The following is a 25,132-nucleotide window of genomic DNA, read 5'->3' as shown; positions in this document are numbered from 1 at the left end:
CAAGTCTTTCTTAAGTTAGAAATACGTCACATTTGTCACCTAAGGTAGTGCAGACTATGCAGTGTACACTGTCAATGTCCCTAGTCTTACCCCTCTCTCTCTCTCTCCCTCCCTCTCTCTCTCTCTCCTCTGTCAGGTGACAGAGGAGACAGCCCAGGTGGTCCAGAGTCTCGGGTACAGTGTCACACTCCGGGGAGTGGTCCACGTCAAGGGCAAAGGTCAACTCACCACCTACTTCATCAACGACCAATCATCTCCTCAGTTCTGAGAAGACGAGTTCTCCCCAGCCAGTCTGACTGCGGGGTCACCCACCAAAGTCGTACTTGTGAATAGCATTTAATGTTTGTTTTAAACTACTTGATGTACCAGATGGGTGCAGTTTACCACAAAGTTCATTATATTGTGTGCCAGTTTTAGATGACCACACAAAACGTACAGTATACTTCTCTTTAGCTGACAACGTACCTCACACACTTATAAGTGTATACATTCTGATGTGGTAAACCCCCATCTGTCTGTTACTGGAAGCCAGATACATATTTATTTATATTTATTTAAGTACTACTTGTATGGACATCTGACTGCCACTGCCTTTTCTGAGGAGCTGATGCTCTCTGGAATATCGTCAATACAACTGATAGAGGAATACATGGAACCTCTTGCTAGCGTTTTCTTCGATAGAGGAAGATGATGCTAGCTTTGTCACCACTGCTATGTCCGCACCGGCTCTTCATCAGGCTGATGAAGAGCTGTGAGGCTCGAAACCTTACGTCCAAATGGTGGAAACCAATACATTTTAAACTTTGGAGCATGATCCAGTGTGCAGACTTTATTCTTTTTGGATTCTCACCTCTGCCCGGAACCTGGAACTTCAGTGAGTGGATGTGCGTGCTTTTTTTTTTGTTTCTCTCACCACTGCTATGTACCATTGTTGGACTGAAAGTAGTCCACTTCCCCAGTCAGAAGCTGTCATGAAGCCAACATCCTGGATGTAGTAGTTTTTTTGCACTGGGTTGTTTCAAGGTGGCAGCTCCCTCTAACATCTGATTTATATGGGTACTTTAGTTGCACACTCCTGTCATTCATAGAAAATAGCAGATCTACAATCTCACAATGTGTCTCATTGCGACGTGTTGTGAGCTTGTAGATCAGCTATTTCCGGTGCACGACACCGTGCTTAACATCATAGTATATTAAGCCCTTAAATGTGTCAAGCATTCGAGGTACAGACATTTGGCATAAAAGACACAACCCTTTGCTGGAACCTGATGTCTACACTACACTAGACTTGTGTTTACTCCAGAAGCTGGCTGTCTTTTGGAAAAGACACTAAACCAAAATACAACCAACTAAACCATAGCGTGGCATCTGCAACTTAAATGACATTATACTCAATATATTTCTTACTCATGGACAGGTTTACTAACTCTGAGATGTACTGTAGTGCACTGTATCAAGGGTAACTTATGTGTTGAACATCTTTCAACCCCCACCCACCCTCAACACACGATTATGAAGAACCCACTGAACTTGAAAAAAAAAAGAAAGGGTATAGTCGTTCCATTCAATATTCTTGGATGATTCAGTCTGCTGGTACACTTGAATGTCTCCCTTAAAACATCTCATAACATTGCCCTAAAGGATGAGCATCGTCGAGGGTCCCACAGATGTTCTTGGCCAGCACCTCCCCCACCATCGCCTGAGTGAGGACCGGTGTGGGACGTTTCGGTGCAACAATGCAGAAGTCACAGACTTGACTCCCACTGTGAATGCAGGGATCCACTACAGACTGGAACAAGTGATGACCAGCTGCCCCAAATACCGGCCACCGAATTGTGATCGTGACTTAATTGACCTAGACAATGACACACTGGACTGGCTTGCTGCAACGGAGCTGAAGGACACCCGACTACGGCGTTCGATGAGTTTCTCTACACTGGCAGAGAGTCAGCTGACTGAGCATTCCACCGGCATTTATCTGTCATTTAAAAATAGTCTGGTTTGTCCAGTATTGTATTTCTTCTTTGCATTTCAATTTTTGGAAAGACAGAAATGCAAAGCGAGCATTAGTATCTCAACAGGTGCAGGGACACTAAAGTGTAATTCAGCACTCTAATTGTTTTTTTGTTTTTTCTTAACCAATTTTTGGCATGTCATATTGATTGATTGATTGAATACTTTATTAGTCAGAAATGGAAACAATACGAGGTACAGTCAGACATTAAGGCTAAAAGGAGAACACAAAAAAAGTCCTGGGTACTTGTTTCCGTTGTGGTCCTGATGTATTATAGACGAAAGCTCACAAGGCTTCGTGATGCAATGCATTGTAAGCTTGTAGATCTGCATTTTTTTTTGCTATGAAAACAGGTGTGCCTTGAGATTTTGACTTGCCCGTTGGTGTGCCTTGCTGTGCACAAAAAGTGTATAAACCACTAGTCTATTCATATAAATACGAGTGCCATATTTGAAGCTGACTCACTTTTGCCGTGTTGTGTTTAAAAGCTCCTCCGTTGGAATGTTTTGTCAGTTTGTGTAAAAGGGACATTTTGCATTTGGGCTCAGACTCAGTGATGAATCATTTAACATAACATTACACAAACTACGCTTCATTCCTGAGTGGAGATTAGTTGAAAAGTAAAGTTAATCAGTACATGCTGTACCATACTACACAACTATTTCGTCTCTGTCGGGAGACAGAAACCTCATTTGTCCAAAACTGTATGTCAAAAATATAGTAAATAGTATATTTTGGATACTTTTGTGTGACGCTGTAGTATGATCAAGTATAGGGCATCAATTTACAAAAAAAGTAGAAAACTGTCAGCAACAACTTACTGTGTTGTGCCATGAAATGCAAGTTTGATAATGGACTTTCCACTTCCTCTTTGTTGTTTTAGCTTCAGAATACAATAATATATTTAATTTGGTTTGATATGCAATGTCAGGCCTTTGAGGAAGTAGAGAATTATTTCTTACTGTTGACGTCAGTATGAAGTGAAAATGTAAAAAAATAAACGAAGGATTGAATACATATTCTATTTATGAATAAAGTATATACATATTTCCATTCTAAAGCATGGTTTTCCTGTGTGTGTGTGTGTGTGTGTGTGTGTGTGTGTGTGTGTGTGTGTGTGTGTGTGTGTGTGTGTGTGTGTGTGTGTGTGTGTGTGCGCGTGCCCACTGCCTACCACGCATACCTTTTACGGTGTTTGATTATATGAATGGAATTTCCCCGTCGAGGTAACGCCCCTATGGGTAACGCCCACATGTTCCGAGTAGTTGGCCAAGTGTCTATTGGTAGTCCTTATCCCATCGTCTGGAGGGACTGCGTGGGACAGAATGGCTCGTTGCTAAGCAACCACAATGAATAGTAAACAAGTGGGACCTAGTGTGCACGCCATGACTCATGAATCAAATAACATTAAACTTTATTTATATAGCACAGTAAAAACAGCAATCGTTGACCAAAGTGCTGCAACAAATTAAGGTCAATTATTAGGCTATAATAATTTCATAATTGATGGATGTATGAGTTCCATCATTATACAGTGTTATAAGAACTATAGTATATGTTTATAAAGCATAGGGTTACAACATATTCCAACATATGAAAAGGGTATCACATCTCAAACTAAAAAAGAGGACAAAACATTTGCACTTCTGGCTCACATCTGAATAAATAGGCAAAGTAGAAATGTGAGTATTTTGACCTCTTTGACTTGAAGGTCAATGTAACTGTATTGTCCCACAAAGGGGACATTTAGATGGGCTTCCACCAGTGGTGCAACTGTAAAAGACAAACATCCTTAAAGAAAGAACTCATAATACTTTATTCTTTACTCACCAGCTGCCAGAGTTATTTCAGATTTTTAGCTGTTGGCTGCCAGAGATTTTTAATTGAAAAACAAAAAGTACTCAGGAGCCGAGATACAGAATTTTTAAGTTTTAAGTTAACAAGGAAGTGGATAGGAGTCTAGATCTTCGAAAAATCATATCTCCTTGGTCTTTGGGTCAAATTTAAAAAAAATATGTTTTTTTCAATAGAACGCGTTTATGCGTTATTGGCAGGCAAGTGATGGATTCAATAGAACGCATATATGCGTTATTGGCAGTAAATGGGATCCCCTTAACTGATGCCAAATTGCCAATGCCACCCAGCTATCCCAAAATGCCACATTATATAGCCTACAATAGTGCTCATCAAACTTTTTCATGTCAAGGACCCCCAAAATGATATGTATTTGGCCATGGACCCCCATCTGCAAATGTTTTGTGCCAGGGACCCTGCTATTTTTGCGAACGCAGCGGAAGGAGGCGCGCCGAAGGCGCGCCTCCGCGCAAGTGGAGCTTACTATGAAACCGTGCTCGGCTTGTGTGTGTGCGTCTCTGTGTGCATGCACTGCCTCAGCCCTGTGTGCAGCCAAGTAAATGTCCAATATAGACGTACCATACATCAAATGAAAGGCCTTTGAAAACTGAACACACCTGTCAAGGTTGCGTTTAAGCCCGCCCCTTCCCCCGGAAGCCACGCCCCGGAGAAGGTTCCTAAAAACTCCCCATTGAAACCCCATGTTAAATGAAAAGTGCCCGAATCGCTCCGAAACTTTTTCTACCCCCCCTAAGTGGGGGTCTACGAACAAATACTTCGGGCTCGGATTTTGGCTCCGCCCCCCGGAAATGGGTGAAACAGCCACTTCAAACACTTTGTTGAATTGTTCAAAGACATTCAAAGTTTTTTTTTTGTGAATTTGTATTTTTCTAAGATGCTCCTTTTAACGCAGATTTTTTATTTATTTTTTATATATTTTTTTATTGGTTACTTTTTTTTAGATGATTTCTTTTCATTATCATTTATTTTTGTTGGCGTTCGCTTCCCGCGTTCGCGGTCTTACTTGTTTAATATAGTGTGTGTGTGTGTGTGTGTGTGTGTGTGTGTGTGTGTGTGTGTGTGTGTGTGTGTGTGTGTGTGTGTGTGTGTGTGTGTGTGTGTGTGTGTGTTAGGGCTTTCACCAAAAGTCGACTAGTATAACCACTAGTCGACTTTGTTGATAGTCGAATAGTTGAAAACAAAATTTGTTTTAATGCCATAGTAATGCCCCATCTTACTATTATTATTATCCTCCTGACTTTATTTTTTATCAAAAGGGGGTCAAAAGTATGCCCAATAAAAGCCTATTATTGGGCAATGGGGATCCTTGGAGACGCTGCTGTGGTGCTGTGCTGCTGTGCCAGAAGCGCTTCCCTTAAAACGCCATAAAAATAAGGGCAGGAGGATAATAATAATAGTAATATAGTAGTAGGATGGCATTAAAACAATGCCCCCCCCAAAAAAAATTAAATGTAAATTTCGACTAGTCGACTAGTCGACTACTACGTGGTCAAATGAGTCGACTAGTAAAAATCATTAGTTGTGAATGCCCTATGTGTGTGTGTGTGTGTGTGTGTGTGTGTGTGTGTGTGTGTGTGTGTAATAGAGTACTGAGTGACAATATTATATCATGAAGACATATGCCATGATTTTGTGACTGTAACCTTACTGCACCTATAATGTTTGTGTCCCTGTATGTTTCTCCTTTATGTGGATATGAATAAATAGTTAAATGTGTGCGTGTGTGCGTGCTTTCGTGCGTTCGTGCGTGCTTTCGTGCGTGCGTGTCATTACTCTCACCACTTTCCGTACAGGCTGTCAGTAAATTTGTGGAGACACCCATCCTAAGAATTGCACACAGTGATCATCTGCACTGTGTGCAGTATATTAAAGTCATGGTATAGGTACCCGATGGCACTTTGATAAAAAGGGGACCACCATGGGATATTTTAGTAAGTAACAAGTAAGTAGGCTACTTGTCAAATGGTGTCTCTCTCATTTACAGGAATAATGGAATTAAAAAAAAAAGACTAAAGCCACAGGTTCTGGTGGTCCCACACCTTGCTCTCATGAATTATATATAAAAATATATACAACATTCCAAAACAAGTCGTTTCAATGTATAATTTCCAGTGGTGTAAAGTAACTAAATACATTTACTCAAGTACTATACATAAGTAAAATGTTGAGGTATTTTAGCCCTACTTAAACTTTGGCTATTTGAAAATAGCTGATCTAAGTATCTTCAACCTGTGAAATGGGACATTCTGCATAATGAGTAATTTCTACTTTTGGCACTTTAAGACGTACATTTTGATACCAAAACTTTTGTACTTTTACTCAAGTACATTTTGATTACCGGACTTTTACTTGTAAAAAATGTGAGTACTTTTTCCACCACTGATCATTTCAATTAACCTGACGCTTCCAGATCCAAGAAGCTTACGTCACAGTATGCTGTCTTGAGAAACGTAGTTACTCAATACCGCCCCCATCTGGCAGAGTCAGGTTACATTTCAATGTACGGACAGTGTAAACCTAAAGCTATGAGCATGTGGCCACCTAGTGGCCTTTAAATACGACTTCAAGTACGGCTCTGTTTAGAGCCCGGATAGCTCAGTCGGTAGAGCATCAGACTTTTAATCTGAGGGTCTAGGGTTCAAGTCCCTATTCGGGCGGATATTTTACAACGAAAAACATGACCAAGTGACTGGAAGACTACATCTGCTGGGTGAAGTAGGCTTTAGCAATGTGCTAAACTCAGTGGCAAGAAGGAGAAACAGTTGTAGTGACAGGAAAGAGATGTCGATTGAAATCCCAGTCAAACTCATGCTCAGCTTGTAGATAGGCTATTTTCTAAAGATTTCTATACATTTCGCAAACTTGTGAAATGGGACATTCTGCGTAATGAGTACTTTTACTTTTGATGCCATTACTTTACTTTTACTCAAGTACATTTTGAATACGGGACATCTAATTCTAACGCAGTATTTCTACATTTACTTAATAAAAAAAAAATCCACCACTGATGTTATGTTCCTAAAACCAATTAGTCTAAAAACTAAACCTCATAAATATGTGAGTAGTGAAACCCCAGGTGAAATTCAGGCTGGTTGCCCTGACAACCAACTTTACCCAATCACGAGCCGACCCATTAACAACAACGATGACCGTCCTCGTGGGCTATGGGATGTGTAACTTTCCTAACTCCCCATTGGTCGCTGCACATGTCAATCTCCCTGCTTCCTGCTTTGGGGCATTTGTTATCAATATGTGGACCGAGTGCAACCTCTCAGAGTAGGATAAAAGTTATTGGTAAGTTTGTTATTTACATAAATATTATTAGTAGGTTATTAATGATAACCTTGCTTTGTTTTTATTAACTTTTCAACCCCATACAAACATTCAATAGGCTTTTCAGGCAACGTTAAAAATGCACTTGTTATTAGCCCTGGTCCAGAGCGTTAGTGAGGTCTCTCTAACGCTCTGCTCTGCTCATAGACCGAACATTACTGCCGTGCGAGGTCTCGTAAAAATAAACAAAACTACTTCGCTTCTCACCGAAACAAAGGCTGTTTTGAGTTGTTGAAAGTCTATTCTCCAGGGTGGGAAGCCTCTCAGGACCCCACCTTCTCTATATAATACACTTTTTGGGCAGAAAATAAAATATGTTCGCCAGACGGACATTATTTTATTTACTCCACTGCGCCCTCTACAGATCTGGTCAATATAAATTACCATTGACCAGATCTGTAGAGGGCGCAGTGGAGTAAATAAAATAATTTATAATATTTTATTTTCAGCCCAAAAAGTGTATTATACAGAGAAGGTGGGGTGCTGAGAGGCTTCCCACCCTGGAGAATAGACTCTCAACAAAACAAAACAGCATTTGTTTCGGTGAATAGCAAAATGGTTTTGTTATTTTTTACTAAAGTTGGAGACCTCGCACGGCAGTGGAATTTTCAGTCTACGAGCAGAGCAGCGCGGCTGGCAAAGCGTTGGAGAGAACTCACTAACGCTGGACCAGGGCTAGCTTTTTAGGCAACGTTAAACGTGCACTTGTTATGAGATAGGAAGTGTACTGATTTATAACGCGTCGTACGGCTGTGTGCCGCTCGCCCGAAAACAGCAGATCTACAAGCTCACAAGACACTTGTTGAGCTTGTAGATCGGCTGTTGTCGGGGTAACAACAGGATAGGTGGGCACCAAGGAAGGAAGCGTGGGCACCTTGGTGTTAAATTCGCTTTTTTCCCCCCCAAAAAAATGTTTTAAAAAAATAATATTTGGAAAATGTTTTTAAAGTTAAAGTATACATGATTAGAACATGCTTAAACATTCTACAAGTAAAGTCTAATATTTCTACAATTGCTACAAATTGCTACAAAACCTGTCATTTTGGGGCATAAACAGGAAGTTGAAGGATATAATTAAGTCTGATAATGATGTACCGGTGCATGTTCACATCATGTATTAGTTAAGACCATTTTTCAAATATTTAATTTTTTTACATTTAGGACAAAATGGCCAATTTTACATCGAGATGCCCACTCTTCCCTAGTGCCCACTCTTATTGTATCCCACCAGGACACTATATTTTAAATCCTGGCCCCAGGAGATATTGCAAGTCCCAGTGGTGGCCTGCCATGTGTTTTTAAGGCTACTTTCACCATTGTATGTTACTTGCAAAGTAAACCGCACTGTTATATTGCTGTTTTTATTCATTAAATCGCTTTCATATTGGCGCTCCTTAAATTTTGGTGGTTGCTCCCTAAATATTTCAAGGCGAGCCCTGATACTTTACATTACTTGCTAACAACAACCTTTTTCTTGTTTCAGAGAGAATGATGAGGGGCTTTAATTCTCTGTGACACTCACACACACACACAAAGCACACAAAGCACACAACCATGTCAGGGGCCCATCACGAACAGAGTAAAAGACGGCGCCCTCCCAGGATGTACCTGATCACCACCGACCTGAAGGTCCAGGACCAGCTGGAGGGGACCATCAGGCTGGAGCAGGGCAACATGTGCCTGGAGCTGTCAGACCCTGTGGGGATGGGGAAGAGCAGGGTGGACCAAGTCTGGGTGAAGGTAAAGTGTTTAGAATGTTATCTCTACTACACGGGTCTTCAACGTTTTTCAGGCCAAGGACGGTGGGCTGGAGCCCTTAGCTGAGAGAGGGATGAAGCAGGGACCCCCCTCATACATATTGTATAAAAATGTGCTGCAGATTAAACTTTGTCATAGATTTCATAGATGGCTTCATAGACTTGTTTGACAGCACTGTCATCAGTGTTGTGTCAATTAATGTTTTTTGTTTGTTTGTTTACACATGATCTTTTCTATAACATGACCTTTGACTCTGTACTTGCTATGTTTTCCCTCTAGTCTACAACAAACCTCTTTGGCGAAAGTAGCTGATCTATGAGTGAGGCGTTATGAGCTCGTAGATGCTATTTTCGGCAAATGGTACCCCGTGTGTGTGTGTGTGTGTGTGTGTGTGTGTGTGTGTCACTCTCTCCACTTTCTGTCAAATGCAGTATAATTGCTGTCATGCCATGGGATAAAAAGTGACCAACATGGGATATTTTGTAACAATGATTTGTCAAAAATGGTGACTCATGTGTCGATAGGAATAAAGGCTGATCACTCATACTTAAACCTTGTTAGCTTATCTCTACCATCTCTCTCTCTCTCTCTCTCTCTCTCTCTCTCAGGTCTTAGACAACGGTATGATGGTGAAGCTAGAGAGACATTTCCTGGTAGAAGTTGCCAGTGACCTCTGTGGTCTGTTGGAGCCTGTTACTGACCCAGGAACCCGTTTCAAACTGCTGCTAAGTAATAATGATGATGGTTTTACTACTAATATAATACTGTGGCGGGACAGAGGATGGAGTGGTCGTTTTGGTTAACGTGATAACCTATTCCATCTACCACTTGTCAAAGCTGCACTAATAGCACTATGTAACTTTCCTCTTCTACCCCGGATTTGAACCCGGTTTCCTGCGCAAGTGCTGACATTCTTACCATTGAGCTAATACTTAATATTGACCATCAGGCCACAATTCATGTCAGATCCTGTGTTTAGGTGAGACATGACCTTTGACATGATCTAAATGTCAACCACAACAATTACTCCTACAAATTTTGTCCAAACATCACACAAATCGGTACACATTATCTTTCTAGTCAAGTGAACAAGGTTTTAATTCATTGTTTTAATTAGTTGTGTCATGTTAATTCTATCCTGTCTGTAAAGTACTTTGTAACTTTGTTTCGAAAAGTGCTTTATAAATAAACGTATAATAATAATAATAAAATAATTATTTCTGAAACCTAACTACATTTAGGCTTAACTCCTTTTTTTTAGATGATCCTGGGAAGCTTCAGCGATTGGCTGCTGTGCCCCTGGGAACCCGCCTGTGGGCTCAGATTGGCCAACCAGACGAGTTGGCGGAGGCAGAGCTCAGACACAGAGGTCCTCTGACCAGAGGAAGCAGCTGTGTGCTGTTTGGGGTCCAACTGAAAGTAAGATCAATTCTTTTAGGGTTAGCCTGATTTTTCTTAGTTGCATGCCGGTGTTGTGCAAAAATAACCGATCTATAAGTTTGCGATGCATTGTTGAGCTTGTTCTGGATCTGGTATCTGCTATGTATCAATCAGGCTCTAGAGTATTGGAGGGCGACAAGAAAAGACGTGAGACGCACCACCACCGAGTCTGGGGGCTAGGTTCCACCGCGGTGCATCCGGCTTTGTCGAGCGTCTGTCTACGAACACAATTGGCCCGTGTTCGGGGGAGGGAAGCCGGCCGGGGAGGGCGATAATTGTCACTGCATGTATTCCCACGGGCTGGGGCGGCACCTGTCAGCAGGGAGTGTTGGTCGGGAGGAGTAGGACGAAGGCTCTACGTCCTCCCGGTTGGGGCTCCTCACTGGCAGGTGAGTCAGCAGGATACAACAGCAGTGACAACACACATAAATGTGTGTGGGGAGGAATCAATTGGCATAAAGACGAGATGCAACCCATGCTGATTAGCTACTCTTTCTTTCTCTCTCTCTCCCTCTCTCTCTCCCACCATGCTGCAGGGCTCAGCAGTAGGTCGAGGAGTAAGTAACGGCTCCTATAAGGGCCACCAGCTCTTCCTCTGCCCCGAAGCCTCCGCCCTCTTCCTGCCCGTCAGTCACATCCGACTACGCCAGTGGTCCTCCTCCAGTGGCGGCGGCTCTAACGAGCAGGACCGTGTCCGTGAGCCCCGGGAATCCCGCCGCAGCGATGGCAACGGCGCCAGCTACTACCCTGCTAACAACAATCACAGGTACTCAACAAGGGGAAGTTCATATGATCTTGTTCTCTCCAGTTTCAGGACGCTTAAGGGGACAAATGCTTTTTATTACTCAGTGGAATGCCATCCCTTCAGTCCGGAAATCCCTAAATTCCCTATAGCAAAATGTAAGAATGGCTTCATCTCAACTAACTGGTCATAGTTAGATCCCTACCCCGGATAGCCCGCTCCTCTGACTGCATTGGATTCTTCTCTTAGTGTACCTCTATATTTATTGCTACTAACTTTATATATAAGGATTACATTTTCTTTGTTTTATGGTTGTTTGTACAGTGCGTGTTGTTCCATGTCTCAAAGTGGACCACAATGGAAACAAGCTTAGTTTATTTTGTGTATAATCCACGTTGGCGTTTTTTGACTTATGATTTATGATTTCTAAACCGCCAATACAAGTGTTCTATTCTGTTCTAGCCAGCAGAGCCAGAACCATCATCAGCCTCCCAGTGGCCGCAGCCCCCAGCATCGTGCTCTGCAGCAGGCCCCCGTCAGCATCCTGTCTCGTACCGCTGACTCTGTCCCCCTCACAGCCCAGGGGTAGGCATGTCACAGTTATCACATAATCACCTGATTGCAATTATTTGAGATAATCTCAATGATTTTTGTATAATCGTGAGATTCGTTTCCCGTTGAAAATCTTTTTTTAGATAACAAGAATAGCTGATTTAATAATACATACAATTTATATATTTATATTAGCATTTTTCTAAATACTCAGTCGCTTTACAAAAACATAAACAAAATAAAAACAACTTTGTTAGGAAAAACAATAGTTAAAAAGGTTAAAAACTAAGAACACACTAAAATGTTGCAAAATAAACGGTAGGAAAGGGGGATTGAATTAGGTAGGCAATGCGAGTCTGAGAAGGTGGGTTTTGAGTGTGGTAATCACGATTACAATCATATTATTAAGTTCATGGCCTGTTTTGGCCATGGCCCAGGGTAAACTGTCGCACCTTTCTTTGTCCTTTGTTCAGGATTGACTGCAGGTGCAATGGTCTCAAAAACAAAGAAAAACTGTCCGAAAAAGACTTGCACTCTACAAAAACCTTTAAGAAACAGAGACTATGAAAATATTTTTCATTTATTTTAACATGCTCCTAAATTGCACTCAAATGAAAGGTGCAAAAAAGCAGGAAATGTTTTAGCCATGGTACATTATTTATTTTGATTATTAGTACTGGTTATTGTCATTTCTTTGTTTATTTGCTTTTATCAATAGGCTTTGTATAATTAAGTTATGTCATATCTGTCCTGTGCAATTTGTTTACAAAACATAAAAGGCAAATTTGTGTTTATGTGTTCCAATGTTCAATGCCAAAAACACAATTAAATCTGAATCACAATTGTTTTGTATGACAATGAATCATAAAAATGTCACCATCATTACAGCCCTACCCAGGGGCCTGGCTCCTTTCAGGTCCGGGGCCCCACCTCGCCTCCCCCGTTCCGGGAGGGCGAGAGGGTGTGTTTCCCCCTGGATCACACCATCCAGGGGGGCGAGGTGCGCTACTGTGGGCCGCTGCCTGGCCGGAACTCCTCTGGGATGTACGTTGGAATCCTGCTGGTAAGTGGTTGTGTTGTCAGTCTGCGTGTGTGTCTGTCTGCCCGTGAACAAAATGACCCAGAGAGGAGACTCTCTCTCTCTCTCTCTCTCTCACGCACACATACACATACACACAGGCGCAAAAACATCTCTATCCCTGGCCTTCGGGCCTGGCGGAGATGATGATGATAATAATAATTGCAGGTTCTATAATGACCCATGGAAGGTCTTTTCTATGGGCTCCCTGTCTGTGCAGTCAATTCAATTCTTACGGTTAAGTCGTACTACGGTGCAAAGGTCTGCTCTCTCGGTTCAACCGTTCTTGGTTCAACCTTTTGAGCTGAGTGCATGTGCGCGTACACATACAGACTACAGAGAGCATGTCGAAGTGGAACTGATGGACACACTTTGTTTTTAAGTGACGTTAGTGGTTGTAAATGTGTACGTGTACTCCGCATAGTGAATTACAACTTGTTAATCAGTTCAGACTCGGACGTTGCAGATGTGCAGACAGTAAAACAAAATGGAGATTCTTCGGTAGATTTTTGTCTGCGTGTTGTGTGTTCTTCAGGAAACTCCAGTAACTGGTATGTGTGTGTTGTCTGTTACAGGATGCTCCAGTAGGTAACTGGGATGGTTTTTATAAGGGGGAGAAGCTTTGTCACATTCCCTCTCCTCTCTATGGAGAAATACTGGCCATTGCCAAGGTCTCCCCTGGTATGTCTTCTCCTTATTAAATGTTATAATTGTTGTAATAGTGCCAGTAACTTAATTTAATTTATATTCATATCAAATGTATATCGTCTGGAAACTGGAAACCTCATATGTCCAAAACTGTTACTTTTCAGGATTCAAATTCAAAAATAGCAAAAATATCAGATCTACATGCTCGAAACGCGTCGCTTTTCGAGCATGCAGATCTGCTATTTTTTATTTTTTTGCACTTTCTAATTCCTCTTGAAAAAACATAAGTTAGAATATGGAGATAAGAGGTTTCTGCCCGACAGCAACGATTTGCTCTTTGTATGTGATTTGTGCAGCGTTTGTAGGAGGACAATACTGTTCTTTGGAAATGGACACTTGACTTAAATACGTGTTTTGTGTTGAACATTGTGGTATGAGCCCTACCCACTTCTTCTTATATAACCACCCCTATGTATGTCCTTTTTATTGTACTCATGTAGGTCGAAACGTAGTTTTTATCTGTCTGTCTGTCTGTCTGTCTGTCTGTCTGTCTGTCTGTGTTCAAGACGATGTGCGTATTTTTTGTCTCTACTACATGAACCCCTAACTGTTCTGTCTTCTATCTGTTTCCCCCAGAATCGAAATCCCGCCAAAGCCCCAAATCCATCCTGAAACCGGTCCAGCCCCCCATCCCCAAACCAAGCCCTACCAATGTCCCCCTCAACCTCAAAATCGCCCTGATGCCTCCTCAGCTCGCCATGCAGAAACAAGGTCTCAAACCCCCTCCCTTGCCGCCGCCCAAGCCCACCCACAAGCCCGCCCTACCTCCTCTGCTCCCACCTCCCAAACCCCAAGCCACGCCCTCGCCGGTCTCACCGACGGACCGGGACCAACCGCGGCCCTCGAATGGCATACACGGACCTCCCTCTCCGCTGCACTCGCCAGGAAACGGCGACTTCGCAGACGAGAACTACGACGACGACGCGGGATTGGGAGCTGATCTGGAGGTGGGGTCGATGGTGGAGGTGAATGACCCGCCCCTTTTTGGAGTGATTCGCTGGATTGGTCGGATCGGCGGGGTTCCTGAGCTGGTGGCGGGGATTGAGCTGGTAGGCTGACAGTGTTACCGTATTGTTGGTCCTCTGACTGGCTTTTATCATTTGAGCTGTTATAGATGACTTTGTCATTATTATAAATGTCACCTTATGCAAGTTCACTTGTTTTTATCGATTTTAGTATATTTATTTGATAGTTGATAAACTTTATAAGGTGTTTTTAACCACTTTCAACCTGGCATCCCTATTTTCATATTGTCATTGTAGGAGAAAACTCTAAAAAATAATTATAAAATGGCAAACAAATAGTAGATCTACAAGCTCGAGCTTGTAGATGTGCTGTTTTAGCTATTTAAAAAAGGTGTTAAAAGTTAAAAATAAAATATATATAGTAGTAACAATGATAGTAGGAGCTGCAGGTTGATTAACTGTGACCAAATTCAAACCCAGGACCAAGAGTTGAGTGCCGGGACAGACGGCAGTTACCTGGGAGAGCGTCATTTCCGTTGCCCCGTCAACAAGGGGCTGTTCGTCAAACTGCGGAACTGTAGGCGGGACTCCAGGTTCCCCGCCCCCGAGACGCGGGTCAATCAAGTGGAGCGGTGCAACTCAATAGGTGTGTGTCAGTCAGAATCAACCTTTTATTGTTTTATTGGTGTTAAGTAAGCCTTGCCCAGCCATGTGGCCCATAGGGCAGGAGCCTATCCCCTGTTTCTGTAGCATGAGGCGACTCGATGTACAAGTACATCCTCTGGACATGACGCTGGTATGTCATTGGGACCCCAATCCAACCCTGCCAAGGGAGGCATTGGGTCCCATTTTTATAGTCTTTGGTATGACCCTGCCGAGGAACCCTGTCCTCCCAGTCTATGGGTGGACACACTAACCACAAGGCCACTGAGCTGGTTATAGATGTAAAGAAGTGGTTGAAATGTTTTTTTTCAAGCGCCTGTGTGTGTGTAGAAGTATATGTGTGCGTGTCCTCATCCCCACAAACTTTAGACATTATATATATGTATTTGGCTGCTGACCCCCCATTTCAAAAGATCTGGTGCCAGCCCCCCCCCCCCCCCCCCCCCATCAAGATTTGTCAAAATCTTTCAAAAATCTACTAAGCTCACAAGGCAATTTTTTTATAACTGGAAAATAAAATGGGGCTTAAGTGTTTGAATTTCCGGGGAACCCCTGAAGGTGAATTCTGAGGGGGTCTGAGTGTGTGAGAGAGAGGGGAGGAAGTGAAAATATGCAGAGAAGTAACAAAAGATGGAGAGAAGTGAAGGACATAGACAGAGGGAGACAAAGAGAGCAAGAGACAGAAAAAAATGGAAACTGACTAAATCACGATTATGATTACACACATGCACAACTTTAGACGTGTCGCTTGCAGTCTCTGCACATGGACACAACACCTACACACACACACACACACACACACACACACACACACACACACACACACACACACACACACACACACACACACACGCACAGCCCAATACTTTAACCACAATTGTAGAATGCAGCAACAACCCAAAGCTGCGTGTGATATTGCAACAACAAAGTTTCAATAGCCTGGAACATGCCAACCCAGACCCAGGATTAAGTGAATGACCACACACAATGACTACACACAACAAACAGAACTACGGTGCATTTAGTTCTTTTGGAAAACAAGTTTACTTTAGCCCATTCATCTAGTTAATGTAAATAATACTCATCATTACATTGAAAAATGCATTATTTGTGATTAAAATAAAGTTTATTGGTAATTGGCAATATACAAGCTCACAACACGTTGCATCACGACGCGTTGTGAGCTTATAGACAGACTATTTGCGCTATTTTTTTAAAGCGGTTGAAAATGCGCTACCTGTGTCCTCTGTCCCCCAGCGTTCGCGGAGTGGGGCAGTGAGCGGGTGGAGGAGCACACCCCGCCCATGGAGGAGGAGGAGGCCAAGGAGGTGTTCTGTGGCTGGAAGAGAGGCATCCAGGGTCACCTCAACTCCTGCTACCTGGATGCCACGCTGTTCAGGTACTGTACACATGTTGATGTTGGTCTCTCACTCTATGCAGCCTCCCCTCTCTCTTTCTCTCGCTCTCGCTCGCTCTCGCTCTCTCTTTCTCTCTCACGCTTGAAACCCACCTGGCGCGCAAGCATATAAGCACAAGGACGCTGATTTTCTTCCCGCTCAATGCAGCTGTGCAAGATTTTGTTCTCATTGAAACGCATTGACCAGACCTCGCTGGTCTGGTCAGGTTTGGCGAGAACAGTCAGGCACATTAAAGCAAAGCTTTTTTTTGGTGGGTTCCCAGCGTCACTCTATCTTTCTCTCTCTCACTTTTTCTCACTCACTCTCTCTTTCCATCTCTCTTTTACATTCTCTTTCAGTCTTCTTCCCTCTCACATTCCAAGTCATCTTTCTTCCTCTCGCTAACACCCCCTACTGTATGTCTCTTTCTACCTCTCTCTGCGCTCTCACTCCTCTCCTCTCCCTCTGCAGTGTGTTCTCATGCTGTAGTTCAGTAGACTGACCTCCTCTCCTCTCTCCCTCTACAGTTTGTTCTCATGCTGTAGCTCAGCAGACTGGGTGTTGCTGTGTCCTGTGGACCCCCAGACCAGCTCCCTGTCCAGCCAGGCCCAGGACCTGCTTCGCTGCGAGATCGTCAACCCACTCCGCAGGTGAGCAGCACCAGGAAAATAGGGGTGTGCATCAGTTAATCGAACTCATCAATTTAATCAATTATTTAAAAAAGGATATAGATCATTTTATACAATCATTGATTAATAATCGATCAGTATTTTGGTCTTCAAAACTTTTTTTTAAACGATTCAAAATAGTGAAAATAATGCTCATGTGGTGAGCTTGTTGACCTGCTATTTTTGCCAAACATTTGGCTATTTTGACATGCCCAGAATAGGGCAGGGACGCTAGGGTTCAAGTGGTTAATCCCCAAATCCCTTTTGTTTCCAGACGTCATGTACCATTCCTTTCTAATTAGCAGATTTAGTATTTAGTGTTGCTACATTGAATGATGAAGTGCTGGCTGTTCCTCAGGTTTGGTTATGTGTGTGCCAGTAAAACCATGGCTCTGAGAAGACTACTGGAGGCTGACAGCAGCAGTGACACTGGCTTCACCAACCAGGAGAAAGGTGTGTGTGTGCGCGCGCGTGTGTGCGTGTGTGTTTTCTCTAAATACCAGTCCCTATCTATCTGTCCCTCTCAATTGAGTATTTCTCTATCTACATAGTATCAGTCTATCTACTCTATCTGTCCACTAGAGATGCGCGGATCGCGGTTTTAGCCGCGGTTGCCGCAGTTAACCGCAGTTTGGGTGGATTTGGGTCAATCAAATATAATTATTAATTCATATTGGATAAACCGCGGGTGAAATAATGCGGAATTAAATTAATGATATCAATCTATAGGCCTATAATAGCTTTTAAAAAGCACTAAATTTCACTGTGTGTGCGTTTGTAGTATTTTAATATTACGTCATTTTACACCAGGCACAAAATAGCCGCTCACGACATGTTGCTTTGTAGGCAGCCAGTGTTGCCAGGTTGCAAGAGAAATAAGTAGCCAGGTCTATGAAAACAAGCCCAAAACAAGTGCCAAACAAGCCCAAAAGTCGCAACACAGAGCATTGTTTTTGCTCTGTGTTTTGTTTTCACTTTTTCTTTCTTTTTCTGTAAAGCACTTTGAGCTGCATTTATGTCATGAAAGGTGCTATATAAATAAAGTTTATTATATTAAAAGTCGCTTATAAAAAGCCGACATGGCAACAAAGTGGTTGAAAGCGAAAGTAACTTAATGAAGACGTGCGCTTGTTGTTACCATGGTTGTGGATTGTATACAGTCACTGCATCGCGACAGTGGTGAGTAACACTGTTTATAAGAAAACTAACGTCAGGAAAATAACAATTATTTGGTGCGGTTGGTGCGGATCTATAAATAGGATGATATAAGTACCGCGGGTGGATGGCGGATGGATAATGAACATGTTAACGCGGATTTGGGTGACAAAAAAACCCATCCGCGCATCTCTACTGTCCACTTATAGGGATATGAACTGGTCAAATCGCTAAAGGTTTACACGGAGGGAAAACAAAAACGTTTAAATGTAGTAATGAACTATATTCATCGCAGGCTTTGACTTTATCACCCCCGACTTGCACCACTTTACCCCTCCCTCCCCCCCAAACACTTCTATGAATAAATAGAAAGAAATATTTGGTGATTTGCTCAATGTGCCACATTGTTTTCTCACTCAACAGTAAATAAACCAACATACAGTATAACAGGGTGTCTTCAAATTTCTACAGTGACAATTTAAGGACTTTTAAGAACTTTTAAGACCATTACTGCGTCAAAAGTATTCAACAAACTGTACTATAAAGATTCTCCAAATTGTCAAATATTACCTATGGAAAGAGAATTTTGAAAATAGCCCTGCATAGCATGTAGAGCGGCTATTTTCAGCTACATTTATCTGTGGAACCGTGTCAAACTAAATTTTAGGCCTCAACTGAGTGAGGGGGTGAATATTTTGGGGGTCACAGGCTGAAAGGTTTGAGAACCACTGATCTAAACTAGGAGTGATGTTGAGCCCTTGATGAATGAAAAACAGATAAAGTACCAAAATCATGGCACTGCAATGACTGCATGTTAAAATTATTTTTGCATCACTCAGTTCTGTTGGAGCAAACCAACTCATTATCGCAACCTTATGTATGCCCACCTTATCACATGAGAGATAACTTATTTCCTCCATTTACATGTAAACGTCAAGGGATTTTTCAGTCGCCTGTATCTTTCTACTGCTATGTACTGTTACATGGTGTACTGTATGTGTGTGTGTAAGCCTTACACACACAAGGTCATACTGAAGTGCAGTGGTTCTCAAAGTGGGGTCCATGTGGGGGTTCAAGGGGGTCCCAAGCAAAATCAGTTATTAGCATTACAATCAGTTTAACCACTTAAACCGTGTGTGTGTGTGTGTGTGTGTGTGTGTGTGTGTGTGTGTGTGTGTGTGTGTGTGTGTGTGTGTGTGTGTGTGTGTGTGTGTGTGTGTGTGTGTGTGTGTGTGTGTGTGTGTGTGTGTGGGGTCACACTGTAGTGTACAGTATATGCAGTGCAGTACTGTTGTGCCACAGAGGAATGTCATCATGCTTGCTGTGTGTGTGTGTGTGTGTGTGTGTGTCCATCAGATCCAGAGGAGTTCCTCAACAGGTTGTTCCAGCTGCTCCAGATAGAACCCCTCCTGAAGATCAGGTGAACACCACCCCACTGCACCATGTGATCACTCTGGTGAACCCCACTGCACCATGTGATCACTCTGGTGAACCCCACTGCACCATGTGATCACTCTGGTGAACACCAACCCACTATAGCCAATGTATAAGCCCATCTCACAACGCATGGCATCACAACGAGTTGTGAGATCTGCTATTTTCACAATTTTTCTGAGCTTGTTGAATCTTTCCCCTGACCTCCCTATATTACGATAAGAACCTAAAAACTAACTAAAACTAGACTATAACGACGCCTTTTCAAAAAATAAACTATATAAGCAAACGCACAATGGAAACAAGACCCCTGGCCCTGGGACCTTTTGTGTTATCCGTTTAGCTTAAAGGAGTAGTTCATAATTTGATAACCGGGTCATCGATCAATAGGAAACTCAGTAGGAGACAGCCAGTCATCAAATTATTTGCTCAGGAATGCGACAAAAAAAACCCCTCCAAAATAAGTAATTTTTTGTGGGAACTACCGGTACTCCTTTAACATTTGTCTGCACTACCTGTACTGTTAACAATATTGTCAATAAAGTATTCGATCGATCAATCAAAAAACAAAATAAAACGAATGAAAAATGCTAAACTATAATAACCTTGCCAGTTGCCACCCACCTGCACACAACACAACACATCCCAACACAACACGGCACAACACAACACACCACCTCTGAGCATCCATTGTTGTATTGTCCATTGTGTTGTCAACATTGTTTGTGCTGCTGCCCCACTTTCTTGTTGTTTTCTCTCCTTCAACGTGGCTCTCTGTCTTTCTCTGTTTCTTTCTTTAACTGTCTCTCTTTCTTTCTTTCCTACCCTCTCTCATCTCTCTCCCACCCTCTTATCACTGCCCCCCAACCCTCACCAAGTCTCTCCTCTTCCTTCACCTCCTTTACGATTATTCCGTCAAATTTTTTTAGGATAACCGAGAAGCATGATTTTAAAATATATATATATATTATTATTTTTTCTACATATACAGTATATATATATATATATATCAAATAATCCATATAAGTAGTTAAAATAGCAGATCAACAAGCTCACAACGCTTGTGATTGGCTATTTTAACTTATTGATTGTTGTGTATAGATGGACTGTATTGCCTGTATCGATTAACTGTTGCCCCCCTATTGCAGATCGACGAACCAGCAGCCCCAGGAGTTCCACCTCTACCAGCTTTTCCCCCCTTCTCTCCCCCCCTCGCCGTCCTCCCCTGTCTCCCCTCTGTCCCCATCGTCCCTCAGTCCCGTCCCTCTGTCCTCCCCCTCGGCGGGGGGGCGTCTGAGGGTGGCCAGCGTCCAGGCTCTGCTGGAGTCCTCCTTCCACCACGCCGGACTCAAGTTTGTGGAGGTAATGTCCAATGTTGCCAGATGTTGCCAGAAACAAGCAGCCAGGTCTATGAAAACAAGCCCAAAATAATATAAGCAACCAGGGCAGATCAGTCTAACTTTATTGTCTAATGTTGATTTAGTGCTTCTCAAACATTTTGATGTCAAGGACCCCCAAATTAATATGTATTTATTTGGCCACGGACCCCCATCTGAAAATATTTTGTGCCAGTGACCCCCATACAAGATTTGTGTTGTAAAATGTTTCAAAAACATTCCAGATTTGTAACCTTTTCTTTTTTTGAGAATAGCAGATGTGAGCTTGTGTCTATTGTGTCTATTTTCAAATAGTCAATGTATATAGGGGTTAAATAAGTAACTACACTTTAGAAACAAGCCAAAAAAAACAATATTTACAAGCAACTTTACAGGAAAACAAGCCCAAAGTCGCTTATAATAAGCAGACTTGTCAACACACATGTCAATAAAAAATTTACAGGATTCGAATTAGATTTTTAGCGATTATTGCTTCTTTGATTATTCGAATAATCGAGAAGTGTGTCTGTTTTTTTTTTAAATACATCAACACAAAAAAAAACGAAATCAATTAGTCTGATTAACCACTGATATCCGTGTTGTTACTCTCCTCCCCATCCTCTCCCCCACCAGGCCCCCTCCTGTCTGCTGCTGCTCATGCCCAGGTTTGGGAGGGATTTCAAGATGTTCGACGCCATCTTGCCCTCGCTCAGCCTGGACATCACAGACCTCCTGGAGGACAGTAAGACCCTTCTGGCTTTCATATGGCTCTGTCCCGCTACGAAGGAAGGGTTAACCCAGAACCTTCCATAACCTGAAACCTTTCCAGGATATGTGAATAATGGAAATTAAGTCGGCAGCAGCAGATTTGAACGTAGAAACAACAAATGACACCTTTCTATGTGTGTTACCCATTCAAATCTGCTGGATTGGAGCCAGTCAAATGAAACCTGGGACTAACTTATGCACAGAGCCTAAAAGGCCTGTGAGTAGGGTTGGGATCCGGATCCAACATCGAGGAACCGGAATCGGTTCCATCACATTTGGAAGAGTTTTTTTTTTTTTATTAATAGTGCTGCATCTCTGTCTCTCCATCTTTCTCTCTCCATTACTCTCTCTGTCTCTCTATCTCTCTGTCTCTCTCCATCTCTCTGTCTCTCTCCATCTTTCTCTGTCTCTATCTCTCTCTCTCTCTCCATCTTTCTCTGTCTCCCCATCTCTGTCTCTCCATCTCTCTCTCCAGCTCTGAGACAGTGTAGTATCTGTCAGGCAGTGGCAGAGTGGGAGTGTCTACAGTGCTATGAAGATCTAGACATCACCCCTGGTCGCCTCAAACAATACTGCCACACCTGCAACACCCAGGTATATTTTCCTATTATCATTATTATTATTATTATTATTATTTATCTGTATTATTCAGTTACTTCCACAGTCTGTTCTATTGTGTTTTTTATGGCCTAGCGTCTCTTGCATAATAACTTTATTTCTATTTCTGGGGTTCCCAAACCTTTTCAGGCCTAGACCCAAAATAGAATCTGGTGTCTACCTGGAACCCAAACCTACACAAATCCATTATGAATGAGTTACTTAAGCCCTAACCTCGCGTCACCACCAGACTTTCCACCGCGGAGGAAAGCCTGGTATTCATTCTAAAACCAGCCGTGTGTTCCGGTTTATAAAAAAGGAAAATAAAGAATCGTGGTTCCGGTGGTTGGTTTCCGGTTGGCGTCACATTATTTTTGTTCCCCACATAATGCGAGTCAATTAGTTTAGTCTCGCTAGTCGCGCTACAAGTTAGAACAGAAATTGGACACACCAAACCATTATTATACCAAAAGAAACAAAACGATTATACCAAACTAAACAAGTTTTAAACCAGGGGAATCATCTTGGAAGATGCACGGCGCCGGTGGTCCCGATTGTTGGTTTCGGCCACCCGATGACGTAAAGTTATTTCCGCTCCGAACGGATCAGAAAACCCGAAAAGGGTATTGAGCCCAGGCTACTTGAGCCCTATTTCAAGAATAACTAAAAATAGCCTCAACCTCACAACGTGTGGTATCGCAAAACACTGATCTATTTCATATTGTGTCTTATGTGTTTCTCCGTATGCGTCTCTCCCTCCACACAGGTCCACAGTCACAAGAAGCGCGTGTCCCACACCCCACAGCAGGTGGGCATTCCCGACGGCCCGTGGCCCGGCCTGCTGTGTGACACTCGCCAGCAATTGCTCCTCTTCGCTGTGACGTGCATCGAGACCAGCCACTATGTGAGCTTCGTCAAGTACGGGCCCCGCCCCACTGACTGGCTGTTTTTCGACAGTATGGCGGACAGGGAAGGTGAGAGATCAAAGGAGAAGTTGATTGATCGATTTTTGATAGATCTTCGATTGGCGATTTAAAAGGTTTTAGATAGTATGTTAAAAACAGCCAAAAAAGCCAAAAGCTTGCTTCCATTGTGGTCCATTGTGATTTTGGACCTAGACTCAAGAGCGTCTCGGATTGGAGCTGATGTCTGATTGTCAGGTGTGTGTGTGTGTGTGTGTGTGTGTGTGTGTGTCCTAGGCGGCGAGAACGGCTTCAACATCCCCCAGGTGAGGGCGTGCCCTGAGGTGGGCCGCTACCTCGGCCTATCAGAAGAGGAGTTGAGCCGCCTGGACCCCGCCTCCTTACGAGAGCCCGCCCGCCGCCTGCTGTGCGACGCCCACATGTGCTTCTATCACAGTCCTGAGCTCAGCCTGTACAAGTGACATTTACGTGCACACTCGATCCTCTTCCCCTTGATAGCCCTTTTAATTTTTGGTCTATTTTACACATACTACAGGATCCAGATGTGTCTGTGTATATCAATGCTAGGGAACAGAGATATTTATATACTGTATATACACGCACGCACCAGCACATAGACTAATGTGCTTCATGAACAAAGAGATATACATAGACACATACCATCCTGCATTGTCCTTACATAAAACAATTGGTTACATCTCTTAACAAAAACAAAATCCCAAAATAGGGAAGCAATACCGTTGCACTGACCTCACCCACTGTAAATAATATTCACACGCACACGCACACCTGTACACCTCTTACCCTCGTCTTACAAATGCTGCATTCCATACGTTCCTGTACCATACAGGTACAGGAACATGCAACTCATTTACATATCCATGCACAAGCACATATCAGTAATCCACTTAAACCCAACAGTTACTGAGTTACAGCTGTACTTGGGCCGTACAGCTTTTTTTCCCGTCTACACCAAATCGCCTAAAAATAGCAGATCTACAAGCTCACAACTTGTCATGTGCAGGCTTGTAGATCTGCTACTTTTGCCTAATGTTTCCCCCCAAAATAGGCATGCTGTGGGTTCAAGTGGTTAAAACCTGTATTTTCTGTCCCCAGCCTAGAATGTATTCTTGACATGACCAGTGCTATAGCCTACTGGTCAGTATAACAAGCAATATGAATTGATTGGTGCGGTGGGTTGGTTTTATGTAGTGAACTACATGTTGATGTGCACATGCCCACATTTGCTTACTTTAATGACTGTGCCTAGTATATCAATAAGCAGTGCACAGACATGCACAATTTACAGAACCCATTAACACTCCACAATTGTGCCTTATAATATATATAATATGGTCACTTTTCTTTTACACTGATGTTATTTGCACTTTCATTTTTACATGCAGTTTTGTGTTGAACAAAGAAATAATTAAATGATTGTAAAGATTTCTATTCATTAGTCCATGGTGTTAATATTATAATTTTTTACTTTGTATGCTTTTGACAGAACTTGCAAGAATGGAAACAAATGTTATAATAAAATGATACCACTAGAGGGCGTCCGTGGTTCTATTTCCATCTCATCATCAGTGTTGCCATGTCTGCTCATTATAAGCGAGTTTTTCTGTAAAGTTGCTTGTAAATATTGGTAGGTTGCGATTTAGTTTGGGCCTGTTTCGGATACAG

The 25,132-nt window shown here is 42.6% G+C and overlaps 2 protein-coding genes across 4 annotated transcripts in view; both read left to right on the top strand.

Moving 5' to 3' along the window:
- Nucleotides 1–3,015, top strand: part of LOC308102380 (adenylate cyclase type 2) — a 39,150-nt gene extending 36,135 nt beyond the window's left edge. For all 3 annotated transcript variants that reach the window (XM_080452065.1, XM_080452066.1, XM_080452067.1), the window contains one exon: nucleotides 137–3,015. In XM_080452065.1, the coding sequence (XP_080308191.1) occupies nucleotides 137–268 (132 nt within the window). In that variant the 3' untranslated portion in view covers nucleotides 269–3,015. The remainder of the gene's footprint in view (nucleotides 1–136) is intronic.
- Nucleotides 3,016–7,109: 4,094 nt separating this feature from the next.
- Nucleotides 7,110–24,999, top strand: cyld3 (cylindromatosis (turban tumor syndrome) 3). Its single transcript, XM_080452071.1, has 19 exons — nucleotides 7,110–7,183; nucleotides 8,706–8,962; nucleotides 9,589–9,709; nucleotides 10,242–10,399; nucleotides 10,957–11,186; nucleotides 11,625–11,747; nucleotides 12,603–12,777; nucleotides 13,368–13,473; nucleotides 14,077–14,549; nucleotides 14,946–15,111; nucleotides 16,386–16,527; nucleotides 17,053–17,175; nucleotides 17,552–17,646; nucleotides 19,705–19,768; nucleotides 20,931–21,144; nucleotides 21,792–21,900; nucleotides 22,402–22,520; nucleotides 23,290–23,497; nucleotides 23,723–24,999. Exons 2-19 carry the CDS (start codon nucleotides 8,777–8,779, stop codon nucleotides 23,905–23,907), a joined length of 2,997 nt encoding a protein of 998 aa, XP_080308197.1. The 5' UTR covers nucleotides 7,110–7,183; nucleotides 8,706–8,776; the 3' UTR covers nucleotides 23,908–24,999.
- The last annotated feature ends 133 nt before the right edge of the window (nucleotides 25,000–25,132 follow it).

Source organism: Gymnoscopelus braueri, assembly GCF_963280865.1.
Source record: "Gymnoscopelus braueri genome assembly, chromosome: 15".
NCBI lineage: Eukaryota > Metazoa > Chordata > Actinopteri > Myctophiformes > Myctophidae > Gymnoscopelus > Gymnoscopelus braueri.
Note: the sequence above shows the minus strand (reverse complement) of the source record. Positions and strands in the feature narration are given on the sequence as shown.

What these genes read in the sequence shown, in the direction of transcription:
- cyld3 (XM_080452071.1), top strand. Translation starts at nt 8,777, where the DNA reads ATGTCAGGGGCCCATCACGAACAGAGTAAAAGACGGCGCCCTCCCAGG. An exon ending in TGGACCAAGTCTGGGTGAAG is followed by an intron (nt 8,963 to 9,588) that starts GTAAAGTGTTTA and finishes TCTCTCTCTCAG; the next exon opens with GTCTTAGACAACGGTATGAT. An exon ending in GCCACACCTGCAACACCCAG is followed by an intron (nt 22,521 to 23,289) that starts GTATATTTTCCT and finishes CCCTCCACACAG; the next exon opens with GTCCACAGTCACAAGAAGCG.